Source organism: Schistocerca gregaria, chromosome 2 (genome assembly GCF_023897955.1).
Source record: "Schistocerca gregaria isolate iqSchGreg1 chromosome 2, iqSchGreg1.2, whole genome shotgun sequence".
In the NCBI taxonomy this organism is placed as follows: domain Eukaryota; kingdom Metazoa; phylum Arthropoda; class Insecta; order Orthoptera; family Acrididae; genus Schistocerca; species Schistocerca gregaria.
The window spans coordinates 763,498,660-763,516,515 of record NC_064921.1 but is presented as its reverse complement, the minus strand read 5'-3'; the positions used below and the strand labels follow the sequence as shown (position 1 = coordinate 763,516,515).

The following is a 17,856-nucleotide window of genomic DNA, read 5'->3' as shown; positions in this document are numbered from 1 at the left end:
AGATGTGTGCCTCCATTGCATAGGTAAGTTCTTTCAGTCTTTTGGAAAAATACTGTATTCGTCGCACCATTAGTATTAGCTCACCGCATGAAAAATTAGCCACTTGGCGTATAGAAGACAATTTCAGAAGCCTGTAGATAAGCACGGGACTAGGTGGCTGGCGGCAACTGCTACAGTAGCGCAACGTGAGATACCCGGAGATGGTGCAACATTAGTATTTGTCTCGTTCGCTGTGAACCACGGTGTAAGCAAAACCGAGGTAACGGAATGACAAAACTGGATGATAGCTTTCAGATGTACCAGAGGGCCTCCTCTGAAATGAAATGCTGGTTTCACTGGTGCATTGCTTGGTACTGTCTTAATGATTTACCAACAGATAAACTCTTTACGTGAAATTTCAGTTGACTTGTTAGGAAAAACAGTAATTATAGACCGAAGTATCCAATGAGTTTCGCCACTTCTGGCTAACAGTTGCTTTGGTAGGAGGCAGTAATTGTCGTGGTAAGTCAATGCTTGGCCTTCGGTGGTAATTTTCAAGGAGATTCACTACAACGACTATTGGAGCAAAGATGGTTAGAACAGCTGACTGGTCACTCTTAGTAAAGGTTCCCCAGTTATATTGGGGAAAAGAAACAGTGGACTGAGGAATGCCAGAAGCTTGGGAGAAAGTATGTGTGAATAGTGCAGTCTTACTCTCTATAAACATGTCTTTATGTAGGCATGAAAGTGGCGTTGGTAACTGGAGGAGAGCCGATGACATACATCCATTGCTTGGTAGCAGAATGCTGATGTGACGAGTACCTTAGATATGCCATACCGAATTGCTTGGTAAGGTTTTTCTGGTACCGTACGGAGATTGTGTTCCTGTACCAAAGTTGGCAACGCGATGACATTAACGAGGACTCGCGGCAATTTGCAACGACGTATGGAAGACGCTCCTTAAGAACACGCTTCCCTTTCGCCACAACAGCGCCCAGCCAGCAAGAGATCTGCACAGATAGGGACCTCATGTACTGCAGAATCATAATCGTCTATGACCAATGAGTAGTTAACGCTCAGATGAACTTGTTAATGTCGAACATTGTACTTCAAGAGAATAGTTCGTTAATTAGTGCATCAAGTGATGCTTTGCTAGTCCGTGACGGTTGTGAATTAGCTAGTACTCCTGTTGCAAGAAACTGTCGAAGTTAAGTTAATCTTTTATTCGTTTATGTAATAAAGTGAACTATATTTCATGTGTTCTAGTGCAATGGTCCTAGAGTAATCAAAGAACCTACAGTTTTGACCAGGTGGAAGTAGGATTGCAAAAAATGGTTCAAATGGGTCTGAGCACTATGGCACTTAACATCCATGGTCATCAGTCCTCTAGAACTTAGAACTACTTAAATCTAACTAACCTAAGGACGTCACACAACACCCAGTCATCACGAGGCAGAGAAAATCCCTGAGAAGTAGTATTGCCTGGACACAAGAGTTTTATAGTTAAAATTTCATCTTGATGGCTATAAAATCACCAGGTCAATTATAGCACCAACTGGAGGAAGGACGTGCAGGAGCTATCTCACATCTTGACTGGCCCTCTAAGTTCCTAGCCATGAATGCCAATAAAATATACTTTCAGAATTAAACACAACATACGTCAGAGGAAATATCAGAAACCTCCAGGATTAGTAATGTCAAGGCTGGGCGGATAATGACACCCCACACTGACTGCCTCCCCCAATCCATGTACAGTGAATATCGGTTGTTATGGCATATAGAGGTGTAACATGCAATTAGGTATATGTAGAGTTTTTTTCTGCCTCTGAGTTATTTATATTTCACAGTAACGTTTTCATAATGGTCATCCGAATTCAGTACTGTGCAGAAGATACCAGCATCTACTTACAGCAAGTTCACCACTTTCACACCCAGCTGAGACACATACTTGTAAAGACGACAGTACCTGGCGAGGTTGATGCGGGCGCGCTGCCCCCCGCTGAGGGTGGCACCCTTCTGGCCCACGACGGTGCTGTCGCCGCGCGGCAGCAGCTGGAAGTCCCTCTCCAGCGCGCACGCGCGCACCACCTTGCGGTACCACTCGTGCTGGTAGGGCCGGCCCAGCAGGATGTTGTTGCGCACGGTCCCCGCGAACACCCACGGCTCCTGGCTCGCGTACGCCACTCTGCCGTTCAACGACACGCGGCCCTCCGACGGCTGCAGCTCGCCCAGCAGTGCCTGCAGCACTGAACTCTGTAACAGGAAGCACAAGAAGAGTCAGTCATCCGCACCGGTGCTTTGAGCCTTTGAAAAGAGAGAGAGAATGGAAATATCTCTTCCGACCATTATTTTTCAGTCTGCAAGAGAGTGGGCATATTTTGCATTTTCGTAAGAGGATTCGGCAATGACTAGTTTTCTATGTCAGCAGCCATAAGCTGTTCAGCTGCTTTCCCTTAGGAATTTTTGGCCATTGGAGCAGTTAATGTAGTGCCACATGTTAGCATTCTATAGCGCCCTACTATTATGAAATAGGGACAAGAGGACTACACCAATACTCCGAAAGTCACAGTAAGGCGTGCGGCCGAGGTTACTTCTAGCAACAAGTTTCACCACTTCCCTGTTTCATTCGCAAATGGCCACAGGACGAAGTTAAAGAATCCGGTAAACGCTCACCTTACTTTTGCTAATTCATGGCCTCTGCTACTCATTCCCGACTATTGATTTCTGATCTTAAAACATTCAGTTGAGAATTATTAAAGGGCGCAATGAACAGCACTCCTTGACTCAAAAATCCTAATGCTTGTATGAAGCTTGTAATCTTAAACGAGCCGACAGTTTCACAATAAAGCTCGAGTGTAACTTATGTATAGGCTAATGGTGTTAAATGGCGATAGATTCAAACACTTCATAAATGTAGACCATTTCTATTACATCCAGGGCCAGGTAACATCCAAATGATGCAAGCGGCCGCCCGGGCGCCCAGTCAAGGGTTAGCGTGTAAAACTTTTGTATACTTTTCATAGTAGTAGTATTCAGATGCGTTCCGGTGAACATGGTTTAGCCTGTGAGCCGTTTGCGAAATAACTGCGAATATGCGGTTACGATTTGTACTGACTTCAGTACAAAATATTGTCCTAGTTAGTGTAAACGAACTTGAAATATAAACTTTTCGCTTAAGTTCCTTTCCAAATGGCATGAATTTCTGTTTTTACTATTCCCAAAGACTCCTCCTTACATGAGTAACAGGCATTCTTATTGTTGGAGTAGATAGTGTGCTTCAGTGATACACACAGCCGTAACGTTGGTGCAACAACAACGGAAGGGTAACTGTTGATGGTCGAGACAAAAGTGTGGTTCCTGAAGAGGGGCAGCAGGGATTGCATGGCCAAAACTCTGACCAACTTACAGATTATTTGTAAAATAAGCAAACATCGCCTCTGTGCTGGTACTGCGAACGGCTGGAAGCAAGGGGAGACTACAGTCGTTGATTTTTCCTAGGATGCTGCAGCTCTGCTATACGGTTGGGTAAAATATTCCGGAGGTAAAATAAAATCCAATTTGGATTTCCGGATGGGGATTACTCAAGACGCTGTCACCAGGAGAAATAAAACGGACGTTCTATGAAACGGAGAGTGGAATGCTAGATCCCTTAACCGGGCAGGTAGGTTAGAAAATTTACGAAAGGAAATAAATGGGGTGAGGTTAGATATAATGGGAATTAGGGAATTTCGGTGGCAGGAGGAACAAGGTTTCCGGCCACTTGAATACAGTGTTATAATACAATATCAAATAGGGGTAATGCAGGAGTCGATTTAGTAATGAATAAGGAAATGGAATGTAGGTAAGCTACTATGAACAGTATCATCAACGCATTACCATAATCAAGATGGACACGAAGTCTACACCCACCACAGCAGTACGAGTCTATATGCCAACTAGCTCTGCAGATAAAGAGATTGGAGATACGTTTGATGAGATAAAAGAAATTATTTAGCTTTTTAAGGGAGAAGAAAATTTAATTGCTATGCAGGACTGTAATTCGATAGTTGGAAAATGAAAAGAAGAAATGTGTGTGAATATGGGGTGAGGAATATAAGAGGAAGCCGCCTGCTCAAATTTGGCACTTGGTTTAAGAATCAAAGGAAAGTTGTGTACTAGCAGGAGACCTGCAGACATCTGAAGTTTTATGATTCGTTATATCATGGCGAGAGAGATTTTGGAACCATATTTTAAAATTTAAGACATTTACAGGAGCAGCTGTGGACGCTGACCACAATTTACTGGCTATGAACTGTACATTAAAACTGAAGAAATTAGAGAAAGGTATGAAATTAAGGAGATGGAACATGGGTAGCTTAAAAGACCCAGAGGTTGTTGAGAACTTAGATGAAAATGAGACGGGAGATAAAATACTGCGTGAAGAATGACAGAAGTAAAACAGCTAAGTCGAAACAAGGGACCAGGGACAGACGACATTCCGTCAGAGCTGCTGATAGCCTTGAGAGAGGCAGTCATGACAAAAGTCATCCATCTGGTGTGCGAGATGTATGAGACGGGGAAATAACCTCAGACTAATGTAATAAATCCAGTACCAAAGAAAGCAAATAGTGGCAGGTGTATTACCGAACTATCCGTTTTGTAAGTCATGGTTGCAAAATACTAACACGAAATATTACAGAAGAATGAAAAAAACTCTTAGAACCCGACATCGAGGAAGATCACTGTGGATTTCAGAGAAATGTAGGAACACGCGAAGCAATACTGACCCTGCGACTTATTTTCCAAAATATATTAACACAAACTTTTGTTTACAGTATTTGTAGATTTAGAGAAAGCTTTTGACAGCGTTGATTGGAATACTTACTCTGAAATTTTGAAAGTAGCAGGGGTGAAATACAGGGAGCGAAAAGCAGTACAGAAACAAGACGACAGTTATAAGAGTCGAAGGTTACGAAAGGGAAGCAGTGGTTACGAAGCTAGTGAGGTAGGGTTGTAGCCTATCCCCTTTATTATTCAATCTCTACAGTGAGAAAGCAGGAAATCAAAGTAAAAATTGGTGGAGAACAAAGTTCAGGCGAAGAAAAAACAGGTTTGAGGTTTTCCGATGATGTTTTAACTCTGTCAGACAGCAAAGGACATTGAAGAGCATGCAGCCGGATCCCGTCGACATTCTGCCACGATATTTCGGCCCAGAGACGTCCGGCCATCATCAGGTGAGTACACAACTACTGAAGAGCCCAGGTGCAGTCACGGAATCGGCACAAATACCGCGACTGCACCTTGTGTACTCACCTGATGATGGCCGGACGTCTCTGGGCCGAAATATCGTGGCAGAATGTCGACGGGATCCGGCTGCATACCCGGAAATTATTAGAAGAACAAATACGCCGGGAAAATTTCAGAAGTCACATTGAAGAGCAGTTTAACGGGATTGACAATGTTATCAAAGGAGAATATGAAATAAACACCAACAAAAGCAAAACAGAGGATGGAATATAGGTGAATTAAATCGGATGATGCTTGAGGAATGATAATAGGAAACGAGATACTGAAAGTAGATGAATTCTGCCATTTGGGCAGTAAAATAAGCTATGGTCGAAGTAGTGAGGACAAAAAATGTAGACTAGCAATGTTAAGCAAGCTTGCTGAAGAAGAAAATTTTTTATCTAATATTGTCAGGTATTAGGAAGTCTTTTGTAACTATTTATACGAAGTGTAGCTATGTATAGAAATGAAACATGGATTAAACAGTGTAGACCAGATTAGAAGCTTTTAAAAAGTGGTGCTACAGAAGAATGCTGAAGATTAGATGGGTAGATAATATAACTAATGAGGAGGCACTTAATAGAAATGGAAAGAAAAGACGTTTGTGGAGTTACCGGACTAAAAGGAGGACGGATATTCTGAGACATCACGGCATCACGCATTTAGTATTGGAGGGAAGCGTGGGGAGGGGGACATCTTAGATGAAGACCAAGAGAGGAATACAGTAAGCAGATTCAGAAGAATGTAGGGTGTAGTAGTTATTCGGGAATGAAGAAACTTTCACAGCGTAGAGTAACACGGAGAGCTGCATCAGAGCAATCTTCGGACTGTAGACGACGACGACGACGACGACGACGACGACATGGTGGACTTAGAAATACAGAACGCACTGACCAGTTTTATCCTGGATTCCTACCGAGCAGTGCCTGCTGACACGTACTTCACTGTTATGCTCATTTGACCCACCTTGCCGGAGCCGACGGCGCCGACCAGAGCGCACAGCTGTCCCGGCAGGATGCGCAGAGACACAGAGGACAGCGAGCTATGGCTGCCGTCCCAGGAGGCGGTCGCACGCGACAGAGAAACCTCGCCACGCTGCAGGCCGTCGTCTTGCACCACGTCGCGCACCTCCGGCTTCAGCAGGAACTCCTAACCAACACAATAACACACATCTGCCGTCAACAACACACGAACTATGCAGCTGTTTCACATTGGTACCTACAAGTAGAGAATATTCATGAAACAACAGCAGCAATTACAATATTAAGTCCATTCAAAAGGTGTTTGACATTCAAACCAGACCACCACCATCAAACCAGACCACCACCATCAAACCAGACCACCACCATCATCATCAAATCATATATCATAAACATCTAAGACATTATGCCTTTCAGGGTTCAGTCTGTAGTCCCCCTTATAAAATTCCTCCATGATCCCCTATTCGGTACTAACTTTGGTGCCTCTTCTGATGTTAAGCCTATTACTTCAAAATCGTTCTTAACCGAATCCAGGTACCTTCTCCTTGGTCTACCCTCACTACTACTACTACCCTCTACTGCTGAACCCATGAGTTTCTTGGGTAGCATTGCTTCTCCCATGCGTGTAACATGACCCCACCATCTAAGCCTGTTCGCCCTGACTGCTACATCTATTGAGTTCATTCCCAGTTTTTCTTTGATTTCCTCATTGTGGACACCCTCCTGCCATTGTTCCCATCTACTAGTACCTGCAATCATCCTAGCTACTTTCATATGCGTAACCTGAACCTTGTTGATAAGGCAACCTGAACCCATCCAGCATTGGCTCCCATACAACAAAGTTGGTCGAAAGATTGAACGGTGCACAGATAACTTATTCTTGGTACTGATTTCCTTCTTGCAGAAGAGTGTTTTTGGAACACGTATTATGTTCGAGTATAATGTCTTTTCTGGAGACTAGAAATCTACTCTGTAGGAATCAGCATGGGTTTCGAAAAAGACGGTCGTGTGAAACCCAGCCCGCGCTATTCGTCCACGAGACTCAGAGGGCCTTAGACACGGGTTCACAGGTAGATCCCGTGTTTCTTGACTTCCGCAAGGCGTTTGACACAGTTCCCCACAGTCGTTTAATGAACAAATTAAGAGCATATGGACTATCAGATCAATTGTGTGATTGGATTGAGGAGTTCCTAGATAACAGAACGCAGCATGTCATTCTCAATGGAGAGAAGTCTTCCGAAGTAAGATTGATTTCAGTTGTGCCGCAAGGGAGTGTCATAGGACCGTTGCTATTCACAATATACATGAATGACCTGGTGGATGACATCCGAAGTTCACTGAGGCTTTTTGCAGATGATGCTGTGGTGTATCGAGAGGTTGCAACAATGGAAAATTGTACTGAAATGCAGGAGGATCTGCAGCGAATTGACGCATGGTGCACGGAATGGCAATTGAATCTCAATGTAGACAAGTGTAATGTGATGTGAATACATAGAAAGATAGGTCCCTTATCATTTAGCTATAAAATAGCAGGTCAGCAACTGGAAGCAGTTCATTCCATAAATTATCTGGGAGTACGCATTAGGAGTGATTTAAAATGGAATGATCATATAAAGTTGATCGTCGGTAAAGCAGATGCCAGACTGAGATTGATTTGAAGAATCCTAAGGAAATGCAATCCGACAACAAAGGAAGTAGGTTACAGTACGCTTGTTCGCCCAATGCTTGAATACTGCTCAGCAGTGTGGGATCCGCACCAGGTAGGGTTGATAGAAGAGATAGAGAAGATCCAACGGAGAGCAGCGTGCTTCGTTACAGGAACATTTAGTAATTGCGAAAGCGTTACGGAGATGATAGATAAACTCCAGTGGAAGACTCTGCAGGAGAGACGCTCAGTAGCTCGGTACGGGCTTTTATTAAAGTTTCGAGAACATACCTTCACCGAAGAGTCAAGCAGTGTATTGCTCCCTCCTACGTATATCTCGCGAAGAGACCATGAGGATAAAATCAGAGAGATTAGAGCCCACACAGAAGCATACCGACAATCCTCCTTTCCACGTACAATACGTGACTGCAATAGAAGGGAGAACCGATAGAGGTACTCAGGGTACCCTCCGCCACACACCGTCAGGTGGCTTGCGGAGTATGGATGTAGATGTAGAGTAGATCGTAGCTGAGTGCTCACTGCATTAGCTTTGCTACACCTCGCTTCCAGTTCTTTCACTATGTTGCCATCCTTTGAGAATATGCATCCCAAGTACTTGAAACTGTCCACCCGTTCTAACTTTGTTCCTCCTATTTGGCACTCAGTCCGTTTATATCTCTTTCCCACTGACGTTACTTTCGTTTTGGAGATGCTAATCTTCATACCATAGTCCTTACATTTCTGATCTAGCTCTGAAATATTATTTTGCAAACTTTCAATCGAATCTGCTATCACAACTGAGTCATACGCATATGCGAGACTGCTTATTTTGTGTTCACATGACTTAATCTCACTCAGCCAGTCTATTTTTTTTCTTGAAGAAGATGTAACTACAGTTCTAAAACCCAAGGTACAAATTTCAAACGAAGTTAAATACTTAAAATCCCATCCATAGTAGAACACTACTCTAAATACACAGTGGATCATTGAAATTTTAACACCATCTAGGCGGTATGCAACAAATGCCAAATTAAAGTGCCCTCTCTATCTCCATGATCCCACGCGCGCGTGCGCGCAAATGCAAATGATTAGCACTTAGCACAGCTGCTTAGAGTAGGTATGTGTAACGTCACTAACATTCTGCATTTAAGGAGAAACGTACATTAGCCCATGTTGGAATTCGTTATCAGTAGGATCGTGATCTGCAGACACTATATTTTATCATTATGTGGACCATACGGCCTCGTCACGTTCCTGGGGTCAAGGAACTGGGTTGTTTGCAGCAAGGCTACTGTCTACACCAACAGTGCGAAGAAGTACGGAGCACTGCAGTCTGTTTAGCAAGATGACTGTATTAGCTCCGTCGATGCGTCACCAGAGAGATACATCCCGACAGTGGTGCATCCAGCGATAACACTGAGTACATGATTGGCACTGCATAATCTTTTCAGCCGAGTCCCGATTCTATGTACAGTGCCACGATGGACGTACACCTGTGTGGAGGTCCTGAGCAGAAGTAATGTTGCAATCCTCACTGTCGAAGAATCCAGCATTTAGTGTGATGGTACGGGTGGCCATCAGGCACATTGCAGACATGTCAGTACCAGTATCTGTGACCAATTTTGAGCTTTCTCAAAGAGATAAGGCAACACCGTACGTTTCCTGTCTTCCCCTGCCATACTTCGATGCAGATGTTACCATGACCTACACATTCTCCGGATTCTCACACGTTGAAAACGTCTGGCAAGCTGCCAGATGTCAGCCACTAGCAGTGATGAACTCGAACATAGACTTCAATCAGTATGGAATGACGTACCCGTATTTGTTCTCCAGTTTCAATTAGATTTGATGTAGAGTTAGGTTAGAGCCATTACTGCTTTTATGTGGTATATGGGTATTGATCTTTGCAAACTGTATACCTCCAAATTCGGTCATTTTTCTTCCTTCTGTAGTATACAGGAACATTTTATTTAATGCTGGAGGTACTGTTCTTTCTAGTGTTGTAATTTTGTTGGCCGTGCAGAAGCCACTAGCGCTCAAGCGCCGACGAATGTTGGTAGTTAAAGCAGATGGTGTCTATGCGAAGCTTCTCCATATTTAAGAACATTATATTCAATTCATGAAAAAGGCTTTTATTGAAGTTTGTTGACAGCAATGTGTTGGCCGAGTTGATGCTACTGACAGTTCGAATTAATTCTCGCTCTTGAACGGAGGACTGTAATTTCACTAGTTCAAATGGTTCAAATGGCTCTGAGCACTGTGGGACTTAACATCTGTGGTCATCAGTCCTCTAGAACTTAGAACTACTTAAACCTAACTAACCTAAGGACATCACACACATCCATGAACGAGGCAGGATTCGAACCTGCGACCGTAGCGGTCACGGTGCTCCAGACTGAAGCGCTCAGAACCGCACGGCCACACCGGCCGGCAGTTTCACTAGTGCAGCATGGCTGACAGCGACACGATACCTAATAAAGGGTACAGACATACTTTCACATCAGTGTGTGACTTTCGAGTGGAATAATTTGTACCTACAAAGTAGTATTTGCGGGAAGCGTTACTCTCCTGCTTCCATCTTAAGAAACCTGCTGCAGAAAGTCGCCGTTCGCTAGTGCGACCGTGTGAAAAAGCTGTTCTATCGGACATAACGTACAGAGATTGGTTTCGACGATTCAGTGACGATTTTGAGGTGGGTGGCAAAATGTGTTCTGGTCGGTGTGATGTGCCGAGCCAAACGGTGAATGCTGAACGCTACGTAGCAAAATTACTTAATTTGAACTGCGCACTAAATAACAAATGGCTGCAATATGCTCAGCCATGACGAAGTCTTTCTGCTTCACGACATTTCCAAGCCTCATGTTGCAAATCGAGTGAAGGAAACCTTGAAGGGACTCCGAGGAGACGTCACACACAACCCACCAGGTAAATAGATATCACCCCCTCCTGATTACAATTTGTTTCAGTCTATGCACCATGGCCATTCTGAACAACACATAACGTTCTCGAAAACTGGCTCCATGAGTTTATGACCTAAAAAAAAACTAAAAACAATTTCATCACGAAATTGTTACCCGTAAAGTGTGAGAAAGTTGTAGATGTCGAAGGACACTATGTTCAGTAAATATTATAACACTTATTACATTAAAATAAACGTGCTTCATATCTAACGAACAGTGAGAATTACAGTCAAGTGCCCAATATTTATGAACCTAGTGCATTTCAGACATAATACTGGACACTTTACTGGCTAGATTATGCAGTGAACGGTGTCACCTACGTGTAAATCGATGACGACTTGCATTATTGTTGACGAAGATTAAGTATATCCAACATCACCTCTGAAATGTTATATCCCTGGATTTCTGGGTGTTAAACGCAATCCTCTGCCACAAACGAAGATGTGAAGCGTCATACCTCGATCCAAAATGGTGGGTCGACGTTTCGAGAGCCTTCATTCGCCCAATTTCTCTCTTCCCATTACTTCCCTGTGATGACACCCGTATGTCTCTCCAAGCGACTGCACAAAGAGCATCCTGCCAACTCGAGTACCAGTATTTTGTCGAGAGCCTTTCAGTTCATTCATGATTCTTCATCCTCGTTGAATGCACAGTGCACGGTCCCATCTATGAACTGACGTGACAGAAACACTAACAGAAATTTACGATACAAACTAACTTCTCAGTGACTGCTGAAGTAGTTGTAGGCTCTGTAGCTCATTGTTCTGTAGATGTCGCTGGCTTTTGTCGTGACACTGACCATTGTGATCTCTTCATTATGGGAAATGGTGTGTCCAGCATCACTATACAGGTCTCAAAGATTATCGTTGAGTTAGTAGTCACACTATCATCTCTAGGGAGGCGGTCGTTGTTGTTGTTGTTGTTGTTTTCAGTCCTGAAACTGGTTTGATGCAGCTCTCCATGCTACTCTATCCTGTGCAAGCTTCACCTCCCAGTACCTACTGCAACCTACATCCTTCTGAATCTGCTTAGTGTAGTCATCTCTTGGTTTCCCGCTACGATTTTTACCCTCCACGCTGCCCCCATACTAAATTGCTGATCCCTTGATGCCTCAGAACATGTCCTACCAACCGATCCCTTCTTATGGTCAAGTTGTGCCACAAACTTCTCTTCTCCCCAATCCGATTCAATACCTCCTCATTAGTTATGCGATCTACCCATCTAATCTTCAGCATTCTTCTGCAGCACCACATTTCAAAACCTTCTATTCTCTTCTTATCCAAACTATTTATCGTCCATGATTCACTTCCATACATGGCTACACTCCATACAAATACTTTCAGAAATGACTTCCTGACAAATCTATACTCGATGTTAACAAATTTCTCTTCTTCAGAAACGCTTTCCTTGCCATTGCCAGTCTACATTTTATATCCTCTCTACTTCGACCATCATCAGTTATTTTGCTCCCCAAATAGCAAAACTCCTTTACTACTTTAAGTATCTCATTTCCTAATCGAATTCCCTCAGCATCACTCGACTTAATTCGACTACATTCCATTATCCTCGTTTTGCTTTTGTTGATGTTCATCTTATATCCTCCTTTCAAGACCCTATCCATTCCGTTCAACTGCTCTTCCAAGTCCTTTGCTGTCTCTGACAGAATTACGATGTCATCGGCGAACCTCAAAGTTTTTATTTCTTCTCCATGAACTTTAATACCTACTCCGATTTTTTCTTTTGTTTCCTTCACTGCTTGCTCAATATACAGATTGAATAACATCGGGGATAGACTACAGCTCTGTCTCACTCCCTTCCCAACCACTGCTTCCCTTTCATGTCCCTCGACTCTTACAACTGCCATCTGGTTTCTGTACAAATTGTAAATAGCCTTTCGCTCCCTGTATTTTACCCCTGCCACCTTCAGAATTTGAAAGAGTATTCCCGCTAACGCTGTCAAAATCTTTCTCTAAGTCTACAAATGGTAGAAACGTAGGTTTGCCCTTCGTTAATCTAGCTTCTAAGATAAGTCGTAGGGCCAGTATTGCCTCACGTGTTCCAATATTTCTACGGAATCCAAACTGATCTTCCCCGAGGTCGGCTTCTACTAGTTTTTCCATTCGTCTGTAAAGAATTCGCGTTAGAATTTTGCAACTGATAGTTCGGTAATTTTCACATCTGTCATCACCTGCTTTCTTTGGGATGGAATTATTATATTCTTCTTGAAGTCTGAGGGTATTTCGCCTGTCTCATACATCCTGCTCACCAGATGGTAAGAGTTTTGTCAGGACTGGCTCTCCCAAGGCCGTCAGTAGTTCCAATGGAATGTTGTCTACTCCGGGGGCCTTGTTTCGACTCAGGTCTTTCACTGCTCTGTCGAACTCTTTACGCAGTATCGTATCTCCCATTTCCATAATATTGTCCTCAAGTCCATCGCCGTTGTATAGACCCTCTATATACTCCTTCCATCTTTCTGCTTTCCCTTCTTTGGTTAGAAGTGGATTCCCATCTGAGCTCTTGATATTCATACAAGTTGTTCTCTTTTCTCCAACGGTCTCTTTAATTTTCCTGTAAGAAGTATCTATCTTACCCCTAGTGAGATAAGCCTCTACATCCTTACATTTGTCCTCTAGCCATCCCTGCTTAGCCATTTTGCACTTCCTGTCGATGTCATTTTTGCGACGTTTGTATTCCTTTTTGCCTGCTTCATATCCTGCTTTTTTTTATTTTCTCCTTTCATCAATTAAGTTCAATACTACTTCTGTTACCCAAGGATTTCTACTAGCCCTTGTCTTTTTACCTACTTGATCCTCTGCTGCCTTCACTACTTCATCCCTCAAAGCTACCCATTCTTCTTCTATTGTATTTCTTTCCCCCATTCCTGTCAATTGCTCCCTTATGCTCTCCTTGAAACTCCGTACAACCTCTGGTTCTTTTAGTTTATCCAGGTCCCATCTCCTTAAATTACCACCTTTTCGCAGTTTCTTCAGTTTTAATCTACAAGTCATAACCAATAGATTGTGGTCAGAGTCCACATCTGCCCCTGGAAATGTCCTACAATTTAAAACCTGATTCCTAAATCTCTGTCTTACCATTATATAATCTATCTGATACCTTTTAGTATTTCCAGGGTTCTTCCATGTATACAACCTCCTTTCATGATTCTGAAACGAAGTGTTAGCTATGATTAAATTGTGCTCTGTGCAAAATTCTACCAGGCGGCTTCCTCTCATTTCTTTGCCCCAGTCCATATTCACCTACTATGTTTCCTTCTCTCCCTTTTCCTACTACCGAATTCCAGTCACCCATGACTATTAAATTTTCGTCACCCTTCATTGTCTGAATAATTTCTTTTATTTGATCATACATTTCTTCAATTTTCTCGTCATCTGCAGAGCTAGTTGGCATATAAACTTATACTACTGTAGTAGGTGTGGGCTTCGTATCTATCTTGGCCACAATAATGCGTTCACTATGTTGTTTGTAGTAGCTTACCCGCATTCCTATTTTCCTATTCATTATTAAACCTACTCCTGCATTACCCCTATTTGATCTTGTGCTTATAACCCTGTAGTCACCTGACCAGAAGTCTTGTTCCTCCTGCCACCGAACTTCACTAATTCCCACTAAGGGAGGAGGTCATTAAGTTTATAACCACATGTTGTCCAAAAAGGGCCGTTTGTGAAACAGAGGGACATCAACAAGGATCAACTGCTGATCGACCTGCTCAAAGCAGCAGCGTTTCCCTGAGGCAGTTGCTTACAAGGAGTACATATTAGTATACACCAACTCAAGAACACAAGTTATGAATGTGGCCACAACGGTGATACAGACCTAACTCTGGTGCAAAAGAACGTAATTGAAACTATCGCCAAAAAATCCAACTATTTGTTTTTGGAAGACATATGCAGCGTAATATTCGTCTGTTAGGTGCCTTCGCCGTAACACCTACTATTGTCTATTTGTTACTAGGGGGATATGATCATTCGACCAGTTGATGAGGAAGAGAACTGCTGTTTGCTGGTTCAAGAAAAATAGATTCGAATATTTCATGGACACACAGTATTCTCTTCTACGACATTAGAGAAATAACTGATTAACTGAAGTAAAATTTGTCTGTTACTTATCCTTTCGTTGACTTCTGACCAAGTTTGTTAATGTAAAAAAAAACACTGATTTGCAGTCTACGGTAAACTGTAAGCTCCGTGTAACTTCTGTAGCGTAGTCCAAACAACATGGCAGCTTGGCAGATTAAACCTGTATCGGTTTTACTAGAATGTTAAGTTGCTGAACTTATTAGACAGAACATTCCTCACAGTGTTTGAATCAATTTTGATGTTCCATACCTTTCATCCCCTGAATTTCTAATACCAGTATTCTTTCTTCAAAGTTCATCATCTTATTCTTCCAGTTTCATTCCGTTAACTTGCTGGTGGCAGCACCTCGGTGACGGCTGAAGTAATTCACAGAGTCATTCCCATGGCGCATGGCTGTGTGTCAGAATTCCGCGTAACAAGTCCGCTAATTAGGTTCACGACCCGAGCGGCATTCTTTAACAGCAATCGCCGCTATCTGCTTTGGCGATCTGCGTGTGTGAATGACTGTACTACTAATACAGAGGCATTTTTCGTTTCATACTAAATGATTTCTCACGACTATTACATTGGTCGTTGCAACACTTGTCGCGTTTTCGTAAGTAAATATGTACAGAACAAACTGGAGCATTCAGTAAGAATCATTTTGCAGTAAGACTGGCTTACGAACTGTTAATGTTCTTTGATTACATTTTAATGGGAAAATTCTCAGAACAGCTTCCGTTGTCAGTGACTCACGCTCATCGGTATGTACTTTAGAATGATGATGTTATGGTCTTCAATCCAAAAATTGATTACATGCAGCTCTCCATGCTACTCTACCCCTTGCAAGCCTCTACCTTCGAATAACTACTGAAACTTTCATCCTTCATAATCTGATTACTATAATGAGCTGCCCCTCCCTCTAGAATGTTTACTCCACGCTTTCCTCCAATACTAAATGGTTAGGCCTATCCCTTAATGTTTTGGAATGTATCTTATCAACCGATCTCCTCTTCTAGTCACTTTGTGCGACAATTTCTTTTCTCCTTAATTCTATTCGGTATCTCCATACTAGTTACACTTCATTTTCAGCATTCCTCTTTAGCACCACATTTCAAAAGCTTCTATTCTCATATTGTCTAAACTGTTTATTGTCCATGTTTCACTTTCATTCATGGTTGCACTTCATAGAAATTCTTTCAGAAAAGACTTCGTAGCACTCAAATCAATATTCGATGAGAACACATCTTTTCTTCAGCAGCGCTTTTTTGCAAATGCTAGTCTACATTTTATATCATCTCTGTTTAGGACGTCTGTTATTTTGCTGCCCAAATAGCAAAACTCATCTACTTTAAGTGTCTCAGTTGCTAATCTAATTCCTCAGCATCGCCCGACTTTATATATTCGTTTTGTTTTTTTTATTATTTCTTCCTTTCAAGATACTGTCCACTCCGTTCAACTGCTCTTCCCAGTCCTTGCTGTCTGTCAGGCTTGCCAGTGACACAAATTCTGTCGAAGTTTTTAATTCTTCTCCCTTAATTTTAATTCCTTGTCAAAGGTTTTTCTAGTTTCCCTTACTGCTTGCTCTAAGTACAGATTGAATAACATCGGGATAGGCTACAGCCCTGTCTCACGCCTTTCTCAATCAGTACTTCCCATTCATGCGCAAAGCCGAGTGTACCTGTCGTCTGACCATCGTACAAGTTGTAAATAGTCTTTCGCTCCTTGTATTTTACCCATGCTACCTTCAGAATTTCAGAGAGAGTATTCTAGCCAAAATTGTCAACAGCTTTCTGCAAGTCTACAAATGCTATAGACATAGGTTAAGCGAAGGCAAACCTATCTTCTAGAAGAAGTCGAAGGGTCAGTATTGCCTCGCTTGTTCATTTTTCTGGAATCCGAACTGCTCCTCCTGGAGGTCACCTATCCGTTTCTCCATTACAGTTAACTATTCATTGTTTAACGGTGTGGCTTGGCGGCTTAGTGATTGTCAGGCTAAGGATGCAAAGACCTAGGGATCAATCCTCGGTAAGTCCTAGGATTTTTATCTGTGACGACTACATTCACTTCTAGCAATACCCACGAAAGTGAAACATGTCAAACCGCACTGGGAGCCGCATTCCATATTCAACGGTATGTTCCCATACAAGTGGCTGGGGAAATCAGTTCAACCGCCGCACAGAAGTAAGATTACCAACACGGTTCAATTGGCTCTGAGCACTATGGGACTTAACATCTGAGGTATTCAGTCCCCTAGCATTTAGAACTACTTAAACCTAAGGACATTACACACATCCAAGCAGGAGGCAGGATTCGGACCTGCGACCGTAGAGGTCGCGCGGTTCCAGACTGAAGCGCCTAGAACCACCTCCAATAGAACCGGCCTAGTAAAGCACAGTGGTGCCCTAACAAACTTTCGGATTGATGACATTTACGTTCAGTTCTTATTTACTACGATATCGCATTATAAAAGCTTATACAGATGTTTCACAGATTTGTAGTTTGTGCTATGTTATAGAATGTTCTGCTAAGGTTTTTTTATGTGCAGATATTGAGGCGTCAATCGTAATTGGACGGAACTCATTTCTATTCGTCATCGGTCCATTTACCATATTCCAAATTTTAGGTTAGCGTTTCTTGTAAGAGTAGCAGTGAAACAATGGATAAAAAGAAATAATTTGTTTGGGAGATGTCTAAACACGGAAAAAACGTTCGCCGTTCTGTACTTCGACTCCTTGAAAGATATTTTCGGGGACTATTCATCAAGAAATATAGTACTTAATTTCGAAAATAAAAAGAGAGGTATAAGTATGCATTAGAAAGTGTAAAATAGACGAGAAACGCTTGATTATGATATAGTCCAGTGACTGACAGTGACAAAATCTATTCGCGTATTTATCGAATTAGTCTGATCAAAGCCAGAATACGGAACTTAGAACGTCAGTAAGTTC

General features: G+C 42.5%; 1 protein-coding gene across 9 annotated transcripts in view; it reads right to left on the bottom strand.

Annotated features, from left to right (window-relative positions):
* LOC126334984 (ATP-binding cassette sub-family C member 4-like) overlaps positions 1-17,856 on the bottom strand; it is a 302,418-nt gene that overhangs the window by 90,431 nt on the left and 194,131 nt on the right. For all 9 annotated transcript variants that reach the window (XM_049997791.1, XM_049997788.1, XM_049997787.1 and 6 more), the window contains 2 exons: positions 6,211-6,393; positions 1,946-2,232 (listed from right to left, as the gene is read on the bottom strand). In XM_049997791.1, the coding sequence (XP_049853748.1) occupies positions 1,946-2,232; positions 6,211-6,393 (470 nt within the window). The remainder of the gene's footprint in view (positions 1-1,945; positions 2,233-6,210; positions 6,394-17,856) is intronic.